General features: G+C 34.3%; 1 protein-coding gene across 2 annotated transcripts in view; it reads right to left on the bottom strand.

Annotated features, from left to right (window-relative positions):
- The window catches only part of LOC149528257 (uncharacterized), a 46645-nt gene extending 34948 nt beyond the window's left edge, over nt 1-11697 (bottom strand). Inside the window, exon 1 of one of the 2 annotated variants that reach the window (XR_016358640.1) lies at nt 11210-11696. Coding sequence is in view for 1 of the 2 variants with exons in the window: in XM_089809550.1 (XP_089665676.1) it covers nt 11210-11462 (253 nt within the window). In the remaining variant the exon portion in view is untranslated. Of the gene's footprint in view, nt 1-11209 lie in introns of both variants that reach the window. The other variant, XM_089809550.1, reaches the window with a different exon arrangement.
- Between the last annotated feature and the right edge of the window lie 365 nt (nt 11698-12062).

Raw genomic sequence — 12062 nt, 5'->3', positions numbered from 1 at the left:
TGCTACGGAAGTATTCAGAGAGGCCAAGGGATGAAGATTGCAATTGCTTGAGGTCGATTCTGACAGCTTTTTCTAGGAAAGGCTGTTTTTTCTGCTTTTTGATTTTTCAAAAAATTCATTTTTGGAACTTACAGGTTGGGGTCTTCTTTTTTCTTGCCTGCCTGCTTGTTGCTTTTAGAAAGCCAAGAATTGCATCTAAACTGAAAAAAGTGGGAAATCGCCCAAGCCTAAAATTATTGTTTTCATCATCAAATTTACCTGGGATTTTATGGAAAAGGCATGGAAAGCTGTGAAAATCCTGAATGTCAAAAGTGTAAAAATCTTCAGTTCTGTGAGAGAAATCCACCCTCCCCATGCTTGGAAATTCCTCAAACGTTATCAAAGTCCGCAATGGAGTGAAATTCAAACAGCAGAGAAAAATTGGTTAAATCAAGGAAATTCCTTGGTCAATGATGAAGTCCGCCCAGTCTAGGATGAAGAAATTCCACAAATCAACATGAAGTCCACCCTATCTATGGAAGAAATTCCTTAATTAATGCAAAGTCCGCTCTAGAAGAGGAAGTTTGAGAGGTATCAAAAGTGGCTAAGTCGTGGTAAAATCCTTAAGTCAGCACCAAGTCCACTTAACCAAGGTAAAATCCTTAACTCATGCCAAAGTCCACCCAGGTCTAGGGGCTATGAAAATCGCAGAAGTGTGGATAAAATCCACAAACACAATTGGAGTCCACCCAATTTGATGTTTTAAAAATCTCGCCTAAGTCATGGAAAATTCTCAAGGCCAAGTAATGTCTGCCCAGTCTAGGACTTTAGAGAGATTTGAAAGTTCGCTATGTGTTAATAAAATCCTCAGTCCTACAAGAAATCCACCTATTTATAGAAAATTCTAGATGAAAGCAAAAGGAGATTGACAGGTTAGGAGTATTCTAGACGAAAGCATAGAGGACCAAGTAGGAAGTTCTAAAAGAGAGCAAAGCCAAGAAGGAAAGAGAAAAATCAAAAGGAAAGAAAAAAGCAACAATTTTTGTCCAAGGAGAAAAATTGACCAAGATTAAATCTCAAGAAAGTGAAAAAGCTAATAATACTTATCCAACATGAAGTCAACCAGCTATTCAAATCGACCAGGTTTTAAAACTCAAAGAAAGGGAAAAATCAAACAAATAAAGAAAATAAAGAGTGTAGGCCGATCTCTTCATTGATGTCCACAATTCCTATAAATGCATAAACTTGGCATTGCTTTATTCACAAATTGAAAATCAAACCTCTGGAGTTCAATTTCTTGGCAATTTCTTTATTCTGATTTCTAAAGAAAGTGAAGGCATTGGATGATTTTCAGAATAAATCTTGGCACAAATCCAAGGTTTCACCAGGATTTTCATGTCTACTGGAAGTTGAAGACAGATTTCAATTCTAAATTCTAAATTCTTGCAAATTTTCAGGCAGTTTTCTTGAGAACTTTCTTAAGATTGACAGGTTCAGAATGATTTTATTCAGACTTGTAAGAAATTTCCAATCCAAATTCGGGGTCTCAGTCTGAAAATTCTCAAAATTGGTGCAGATTCGATGTTTTTTGTTAGTTTATAACAGAATTTTAGCAAGTGTTGAGCACGTTCATTCTTAGCAATATCAGATTTCCACAATCCATATCAATGAATTGTTTCTTCTGGGTATGATTCTATAATAGTTTCCATATTTTCGGTCCTAATTCTTGATGGAAAATTCAAATTTCAAAGGATTGAACATGAATTTCGGATGTAGAAATGCGAAGTCAAATCAGAAATAGATTTAGTTAGACTTAAAATTCCATATTTTGTATTCATTAATATAAGTAAAAAATCATAATTGTTGACCATGATGACCTTTTTGAAATATGGCAAAATGCGTAAATAAAAGATGGCCAAATAAATATGTTGTTTGACAATAAGAATAGGTGATAAGTAAGCCGTAATATATCACATGATATATTTATCACATGGCAATATTTCATCTGCAGTGTTGGCATAGAATAAAGTATCATCGTAGCACTTGCACAGTAATTAAGGTCTGGATGTAAGCAGATATTTACGGTGCACGTCACAGTTTTTGTGACCTTTGTCAGATTTGTATGGCGGACTTCAAAAATGTTTGCAAAAACCTTAAGGTGGTGGGCAGTTTGAAAATTATAGTAACTTCTCTATTCTTCCGTCAGTTTGTATTTTCACAGACGCAGAGGATGCTTTGTCAAGTTTAAAACAAGGTTCAGTTGACTTGCTTCTGGGTTTTTACTATGTGGTTATACATTCACTAAGGTTTATATTGATACCAGTTTTGTCATTTTCTGACCTCTCTTCTGTTGATCTTTTGATGAATTTTGTCGCTGCGAGCTATGTTGCTGTATACAGAGCTTGGCCATTGTACAGATGCCTGAGAAATAAGCAAAGAACAAGAAGGCACGTTATGAAACAATATGCAAGATCAGGCAGAAACATAAAAGGAATATCACAGGTATTTTCATGAGCATGTCAGGTATGTTGTTTCTCAGACATAATCATTTTCTTGAAGAACAGTTGAATTCTTCATTTGAAAAGAATGCACAAAGTTCTTCATTTGAAACTCCAGCAGTAAGGGTTTTTGAAAGAAATTCTTTGACTCAGTTTGATGCACAAATATTTGTCCTAAAACAAATACATAGTCAGTTCAGGTTTAAAATGAAATGGCAATTATTTTAAGGAACGGTTTTTATTTTTTTTATAAAAAGATAGAAAAGTTTCATGAAATATTGAATGAAGTTTTCTCCAAAGTTTGTAACAGCAATGAAGGAATTTGGTCTGAGATAATGGAAACTATTTTCGAGTATCTAAAAAATAAAAATGAAACACTATTGATCAGTTTGGAAGTTTATAATGATTACCAGATTTGAGACAAGAACAAATCCGAAAAGTAAAACTGTTTTGTTAGTCTCTCAAACAGCATTTTTAAAAGGAAGTTTGTGTAACAACCCAAACTGGTTCAGTTGGGCTGATGTAACTGCTTACATTCGAATTTTATCTCTATAAATATAGAGATCATTTGTAATTTAAATGGGATGAGTTAAAAAAAAAAAAAAAAAAAGAAAGAAGACTTATATTTCAGAACAGTTTGTAAAGACTAAAAGTCTTATTATAGACTTGTATGCATGTATAAATGTCTTACATACACATTTATATGTGTGTATAAGCTTGTAATTACAGCACTGATAAAAGGGTTAAATACCCTGAGCAGTAGAAGCTGCTGATTGTAAATGAATTGGAACTCAATAAAGAATACAGGTTCATGGAGTGGTTTTTCTCCCTATGACGAAACCGTGAGGATTTTCGAGGGTTTCCCACTCGGCCCAAAATTGGTGTCTCTTCTTTCTGTGAGTTGATATTATTCAGTATGTTTACATTTCAGTACAGTTTGATTTCTCCACTGCTGTAAATTATGAATTAAAATTACTGAACTCAGATTTTGGGAGAATTTAATAGTGTTCTGATTCACCCCCCCCCTCAGAACCCTGATACTTCCAACAAGTGGTATCAGAGCATAGGATTCCTTTAGGAATTGTTCCAGGAATATTAATTGGATGTCATGGCACAATCTGAAGGAGCTTCTCTTAATAGGGCTCCACTGTTTGATGGAAACGATTATGTTTTCTGGAAAGTTATGATGGAAGCCTTCATACATTCCTTAGATGTAAGGATGTGGGATGTTGTAATAACAAAATATACTGTCCCAACAACAATCGCTACCGATGCAGATGAAAAACTAAAATTTGAGTTGGATAAGAAGGCAAGATATGCCCTTCTTTGTGGTCTCTCCAAAGATGTTTTTGCTAAAGTTGTTTATTGCAAGTCAGCTAATGATATATGGGTCAAACTTGAAACAATATATCAAGGAGATGAAAAAGTAAAAGAGTATAAACTGATAACTCTTAAAACACAGTTTGACAATCTGAAAATGAATGAAGATGAAACCATTGCTGCATACTTCCTAAGAGTTGATGAAGTAGTGAATGCTAGAAAAGGTCTAGGTGAAGAGATAGAAGAATATGATGTAGTTTCAAAAGTTATTAGGTCAGTATTACCTAAATTTGAAACTAAAATATCTACATTAGAAGAAAAGAAAAGCTTCTCAAAAATGACCCTACATCAACTTCAAGGAACACTAACTGCATACGAAATGAGGATTGGCAATCAAGCTAGTTCCTCATCAAAAGAATCAGCCTTTAAGATTGAAAAACATGATGAGAGTGATTCAGATCTAACAGATGCTTTAGAAGCATTACTTGTCAGGAAAATGAGAAAGAAATATAAAGGCAAACCTAAATGCTTCAGCTGTGGTCAATTAGGACACTTTCCTGCAAAATGCCCAAATGTCGAACTTGAAGATTGTGATGAGAAAACTGAGAAGTTTTCAAAAAAGAAGCCTTGGAATCAGAATAAAAGATTCAAGGATTACAAGAAGAAAAGTCTTCTTTCAAAAGAAGATTCAAATGAAGAATCTAGCGATATTGATGAAGAAGGGGAAAGACTATTCATGGCTGAAATAGTCCATACCCCTAAACCTGAACTCAGTGAATCTGAATTGTCATCTGATTCAGATGTAGAAGTAGATCTAGAAGAAGAACTTCTAAAATCTTTGCAAGAACTTAAAAGATTAAAGAAGTTGATTTCTAATCAAGAAGTTGAAAATCAAAAACTTCAAGAAAAGTTAAATGGAGCAAATTTGATTATAGAAAATCAAAAACTCTTGCTTGAGGAAAAGGATAAAAAGTTAAATGTCTTGCAAAGATCATCTGTAGAATCTACTAGTCAGAAAACAAAGTTCTTTTTCAATGGTTATTGTTTTAATTGCAATATGTTTGGGCACAAGGCTATCTTTTGTGAAAATAACACTAATCAAAGAAAAAGGAAAGTTGTTAGGTGCTTTAAATGCTTTCATTATGGTCATTATGCAAATCAATGTAAATTGAATATGAGACCAAAACAAATCTGGAAGCAAGTAAGGGTAACAGAAAAGTCCTTAATTGTTGAAACAGCTCTATTCGCTCAAAAACCTGCAACGTGGGTATTGGATAGCGGTTGTTCACACCATATGACTGGGTGTAAAAGCAAATTTAAAACCTTAGAAAATTTTGATGGAGGTTTTGTTCGATTTGGGGATAACTCAGGAGCCTACATTACTGGAAAAGGTTCAATAATTCTGAATAAAGACACACCAATTCATGATGTGTACTTTGTTGAAGGTTTAAAACATAACCTGCTATAAGTCAGATATGTGACAGTGGATATTCTATTTTCTTTAATGCAAAAGGATGTTATATTAAAAATGGAAAGGATAGAATCATTGCCAGTGGGTTAAGAACAAGCGGTAATCTTTACAACCTAATAGATTCAACTGTCCTAGAAACTTCATTAGTTAATACTTGTCTAATGAGTCAAGTAGAAGAAAATTGGCTATGGCACAAAAGACTGGGACATTTAAACTTCGATAATCTTGCTAGAATCAGCAAGAATAAAAAGGTTAGAGGACTGCCACAGATTACAAAACCAGCAAATATTTGTGAAGAGTGTGTTAAGGGCAAACAAACGAAAGTTTCTTTCAAAACGAAAGAATATTTGTAAATAGACCACTTGAATTAGTGCATACTGATTTGTGTGGTCCTACTAAAACTGCTTCACTAAATGGTGAAAAGTATTTCATGTTGTTCATAGATGACTACTCAAGGATGGTTTGGGTAACATTTCTGAAACATAAATCAGAGGCCTTTGAACGCTTCAAAATTTTCAGAAAGATGGTAGAAAGAGAAACTAAATTAAAACTGAAATGTTTAAGATCAGATAGGGGAGGAGAATTCACCTCTCAAGAATTTATTGAGTATTGTGAGAGACATGGAATAAAAAGACAATACTCTACTGCTAGAACACCACAACAAAATGGTGTTGTAGAAAGAAAGGAAAGAACTGTAAAAGAAATGGCTAGAACCATGTTGAATGAAGCAAAACTAAATGATAAATTTTGGAAAGAAGCTGTTCATACAGTTGTTTATATTCTTAACAAAGCACAAATCAGAGTTAGAACTGCTTACACTCCATATGAATTGTGGAATGGAAAAACAGCAAATGTCAAGAATTTTAAGGTTTTTGGTTGCAAATGTTTTATCAAAAAGAACGATGATTCTCTAGAAAACTTTAATTCAAGATCTGATGAAGGGATCTTTCTTGGGTACTCCACGCACAGCATGGCCTATAAATGCTATAATAAAAGGCTGAACAAAGTTGTAGAAGCTATAAATGTCATATTTGATGAAAATTCTGTGTGTTGTAATGATAAAAAAGATCACGAAGATTCATCTTTTCAAAAATCAGAAACTGCACATGATGAGCATCCTGAAAATGATGAAAATGAACTTGCTGATGAAACTGAATCAGAAAACTGCTCAAGCCCCAAAATAACTAGTGTTGGTTCGAAAATAAAAACTTCTAGAATAATAGCTAAGAGACATCCTGAGTCTCAAGTTATTGGAGATATAGAGAAAGGAATTTTAACTAGAAGAAAAGCCAAAATAGGTGAACAAGCAAACATTGCTGAACATTTTTGCTTAATATCAGATTTTGAACCAAAGAGTCTTGCTGAAGCTTTATCAGATTCCTGTTGGCAAAATGCAATGCAGGAAGAGATAAATCAAATAGAGAAAAATAAGACTTGGGAACTTGTTCCCAGACCTAGTGACAAAAATGTCATAGGTGGAAAGTGGATATTTCGTAATAAACTGAATGAAGAAGGTAAAGTGGTCAGAAATAAAGTTAGATTTGTTTGTAAAGGCTATGCTCAACAAGAAGGAATTGATTTCGGTGAAACCTTTGCACCAGTTGCAAGGATGGAATCAATCAGAATCTTTCTTGCATATGCTAGCCATAAAAAATTCACTGTTTACCAAATGGATGTTAAAACTGCTTTCTTAAATGGGTTTCTTGAAGAGGAAGTTTATATGGAACAACCAGAAGGTTTTGAATTTTCAAACAAACCTGATTATGTTTATCAACTGAAAAAGGCTTTGTATGGCTTAAAACAAGCTCCTAGGGCTTGGTACTCCAGGTTGGATAAACATTTAACTTCAAACGGATTTTCTCGAGGAAAGGCAGATAGCACCTTGTTTATCAAAATGATAAATGATGACATTTTGGCAGTTGAAATTTATGTGGATGATATCATTTTTGGGTCTACTAATGATGATTTAGCAGAACATTTTTCAAAAATCATGGAATCTGAGTTTGAAATGTCAATGTTAGGTGTACTCACATTTTTTTTTGGTTTGCAAGTCTCACAGCTTGAACATGGATTATTTCTTTCTCAAACTAAATATGCCAAAGAAATGTTGAGAAAATTCAATATGTCTGAATGCAAACCTGTTAGCACTCCTATGGAAACTGGCTGTAAATTAATAAAGAATGATGATTCACCTTCTATTAATCAGACTCTTTACAGATCTATGATTGGAAGTTTGCTATATTTAACTGCATCTAGACCTGATATAATGCAAGCTGTATGTATGGTGTCAAGATTTCAATCTGATCCAAAGCAATCGCATCTTAATGCGGTGCATAGAATACTGAAATACATTCAAGGCACTCTTGATTATGGTTTATGGTATCCTCACAGCACTGATTTTACTCTTACTGGTTATACTGATGCAGATTGGGGAGGATCTGACGATAAAAAGAGCACTAGTGGTGCAGCTTTCTTTCTTGGTGAGTGTTTGGTTGCTTGGCATAGTAAGAAACAGGATTGTGTAACTTTATCCACTTGTGAATTTGAATATGTTGCAGCTACAGCATGCTGTACTCAATTAATTTGGATGGATTATCAGATATCTGATTTGGGCATTCAGGTTTCAAAACCTATTTCAATAATGTGTGATAATATGAGTGCAATTCAATTAAGCAAAAACCCAATTATGCACTGACGTACAAAACACATAGCCATCAAACTTCATTTCTTGAGAGATAAAGTTCAAAATAATGAATTCAAATTGGTTTATGTGCCTACTCAAGGACAGGTGGCTGATATTTTTACAAAGGCACTACCAAGAGAACTATTTGAACAATTAAGAACACGATTGGGAGTTTTCTCTCAATCACTACTGGCATAACACTCTTTCTAATAACTTTTCTGTGATAGGTTTCTGCTCCTTTCACAGAAAGAATTGATGAAAAGCAGATGGTCAAATTTTTTTTGACGCAAAAATTTTGGGGGAGTAATCAGCATTTCACACAGGATTTGGTTCACAGGTTGATTTCACAGATTTAATCAGCATTTCACACAAGATTTGGTTCACAGGTTGATTTCACAGATTTAATCAGCATTTCACAGAGGATTTGGTTCACAGGTTGATTTCACAACTTGGTTTATCAATTTTTTTGATTGATTCAGGTCAGTTGGTTCAGGTTTTGTCTGATGTTTTCGGATCAGCATTGCATGGTAAATCAGCATTTTTGTTTCTATGAGATGGTGAAAATTTTTGCATCAAAAATGGGGGAGATTGTTGACCATGATGACCTTTTTGAAATATGGCAAAATGCGTAAATAAAAGATGGCCAAATAAATATGTTGTTTGACAAAAAGAATAGGTGATAAGTAAGCCGTAATATATCACATGATATATTTATCACATGGCAATATTTCATCTGCAGTGTTGGCATAGAATAAAGTATCATCGTAGCACTTGCACAGTAATTAAGGTCTGGATGTACGCAGATATTTACGATGCACGTCACAGTTTTTGTGACATTTGTCAGATTTGTATGGCGGACTTCAAAAATGTTTGCAAAAACCTTAAGGTGGTGGGCAGTTTGAAAATTATAGTAACTTCTCTATTCTTCCGTCAGTTTGTATTTTCATAGACGCAGAGGATGCTTTGTCAAGTTTAAAACAAGGTTCAGTTGACTTGCTTCTGGGTTTTTACTATGTGGTTATACATTCACTAAGGTTTATATTGATACCAGTTTTGTCATTTTCTGACCTCTCTTCTGTTGATCTTTTGATGAATTTTGTCGCTGCGAGCTATGTTGCTGTATACAGAGCTTGGCCATTATACAGATGCCTGAGAAATAAGCAAAGAACAAGAAGGCAAGTTATAAAACAATATGCAAGATCAGGCAGAAACATAAAAGGAATATCACAGGTATTTTCATGAGCATGTCAGGTATGTTGTTTCCCAGACATAATCATTTTCTTGAAGAACAGTTGAATTCTTCATTTGAAAAGAATGCACAAAGTTCTTCATTTGAAACTCCAGCAGTAAGGGTTTTTGAAAGAAATTCTTTGATTCAGTTTGATGCACAAATATTTGTCCTAAAACAAATACATAGTCAGTTCAGGTTTAAAATGAAATGGCAATTTTTTTAAGGAACGGTTTTTATTTTTTGTATAAAAAGATAGAAAAGTTTCATGAAATATTGAATGAAGTTTTCTCCAAAGTTTGTAACAGCAATGAAGGAATTTGGTCTGAGATAATGGAAACTATTTTCGAGTATCTAAAAAATAAAAATGAAACACTATTGATCAGTTTGGAAGTTTATAATGATTACCAGATTTGAGACAGGAACAAATCCAAAAACTAAAACTGTTTTGTTAGTCTCTCAAACAGCAGTTTTAAAAGGAAGTTTGTGTAACAACCCAAACTGGTTCAGTTGGGCTGATGTAACTGATTACATTCGAATTTTATCTCTATAAATATAGAGATCATTTGTAATTTAAATGGGATGAGTTTAAAAAAAAAAAAAGAAAAAGAAAGAAGACTTATATTTCAGAACAGTTTGTAAAGACTAAAAGTCTTATTATAGAATTGTATGCATGTATAAATGTCTTACATACACATTTATGTGTGTGTATAAGCTTGTAATTACAGCACTGATAAAAAGGTTAAATACCCTGAGCAGTAGAAGCTGCTGATTGTAAAAGAATTGGAACTCAATAAAGAATACAGGTTCATGGAGTGGTTTTTCTCCCTATGACGAAACCGTGAGGATTTTCGAGGGTTTCCCACTCGGCACAAAATTGGTGTCTCTTCTTTCTGTGAGTTGATATTATTCAGTATGTTTACATTTCAGTACAGTTTGATTTCTCCACTGCTGTAAATTATGAATTAAAATTACTGAACTCAGATTTTGGGAGAATTTAATAGTGTTCTGATTCACCCCCCCCTCTCAGAACCCTGATACTTCCAACAACCCTCTCCTAACTTAGAATTTTTCATCTTCTCAGGAGGTAAATGTCAACCCCAGGAGGAATTTGTAAGAAAGTACAGATGAAGTTTCTGAACAAAGGAGCGCAATTTGAGTCCAAGATCTCATTGAAATGGAGAAAAGTTGGAGATACCAACCTTGCCCATGTGGACCTTGAAGATTTCGGGAAGAGAATATATGGCTTGATGTATGTCTTCCTTCACATTTAGCTCAAAGAATGACAAGGAATAGAATTGTCCAAGCAGTTGGATTTCCGCTAGCCATATAGTACAATTAGTTAAGTGTAGAATGTGCTAGATACTAGCGCAGGTGAACTGGATATCATCCCCTAGGGAATGTTTTTCAGGCATTGCCATGTGCAAAAGATAGAAACTACAACCACGCATTACATTTTAGCTATCATTTTTTTCAGAAAAAAGATTGCTCTCATAAGAACGAATGCTCATGCTCTTATGAATGATACATTTAAATTTGAAATCGACCCCAAGATAGATAACAAACTAACCGAAAATTCGTATCAAGACCCCTATTTGTGGATGGATGTTTAATTCTTTTGTAGACAAAACTACAACCTGATCTTTTATTTTTTGGTCATTCAAATTATCAGTCCTTATTAGGAAACGCTACAAAGTTATACTCTATTTATGATCCTTCAATTCCCTATCTGCCTAACTTTGATCACCAGATAAACAAGAAAATGATCAATTTCAACAGGATCTGTCATATATTATCAGGGGTACTCATCGAGGCATGCATTGTCACAACCCCACCGAAAATTATAAGCTCGGCCACCGGTCGCAGGGAAAGTAGAGTATTTCAATGGTTTATCAAGCCCAAGTACTCCAAGTAAGGATAACTTATCAAAATAATGTTTCTTTTTTAAATGATCAAATTTGTAATCAGTTTGTAGAAAATGGCAAGAGGGAAGACAATAGACGCTGTAATAGGAAGGAATGAGAGAATACCTGATATAAGCCAGTTTTCATCGAATTGAGAAAGAGGCACAAACTGCGCTCGGTTTCGCTTGCCTGTGCAACGTGTACGTAATTTGTGAGCTTTAACGCAGGGCAAGCTGCACGAGCGCAGTCCACAGCCGGGGCATTTGTATTTGAAAGGATTTTCTCTGCATTCTTCACAAATTGCACGCTTTAGATCTTTCACATCTTCCACTTTATCGTCCGTCTCTCTTTGCTGAGCATTTGCAGTTTCATTCATCATTGAGATTAAACAATTTTATCAGTGCGAAAAGAGATTTTTGAGTGCCTGCAGACTCTTAAAACCTTGAAATCTACATAACCTTCAAACCTTAAACCCTAAATATTGTTGGCATAATTTTAGGAAGCTTGTTTAATTGACGGTGGTACACGCCCCTTAAAAGTTTGTGAAATGGCTTGGTCAGCCTTCAAATTACAATACTATTCAAGACAATGGTTCATTGCTATGGAGTGGAATGGAGTGAATGAGGAAGTGAAAGCTTTAAATAAGTCAACGAGGTTAAATAGTTAATGGAATCAATGCATGGTATTGGAGTCCATTGGAATCTCTATGATGCTAGTGACAACCATTCTAGACGAACGAGAACTAAGGAAAGTGATTTTGACTTTTTTTAAATAATTTGAATTGATTTACAAGAGATTATTTGTAAGAAATAATAATAAGAGTAAATACAATGTTAGCACTAAGACAAGTGATACGAGAGGTTAAAGTTACATAATGGAGGTAGGGGCTAATGGAGAGGTAGGCTTGGTTTTTTTCTATAGAATAGAGTATGGTTATTGCATAAAAAATTTAACACTTTTTTATAACATTTGGTAATAT

This window comes from Cupressus sempervirens, chromosome 11, assembly GCF_028749045.1.
Source record: "Cupressus sempervirens isolate cs-2001-9-10 chromosome 11, ASM2874904v1, whole genome shotgun sequence".
Lineage (NCBI taxonomy): Eukaryota > Viridiplantae > Streptophyta > Pinopsida > Cupressales > Cupressaceae > Cupressus > Cupressus sempervirens.
The sequence above is the reverse complement of the archived record's forward strand: the minus strand, read 5'-3'. Positions and strand labels throughout refer to the sequence as shown.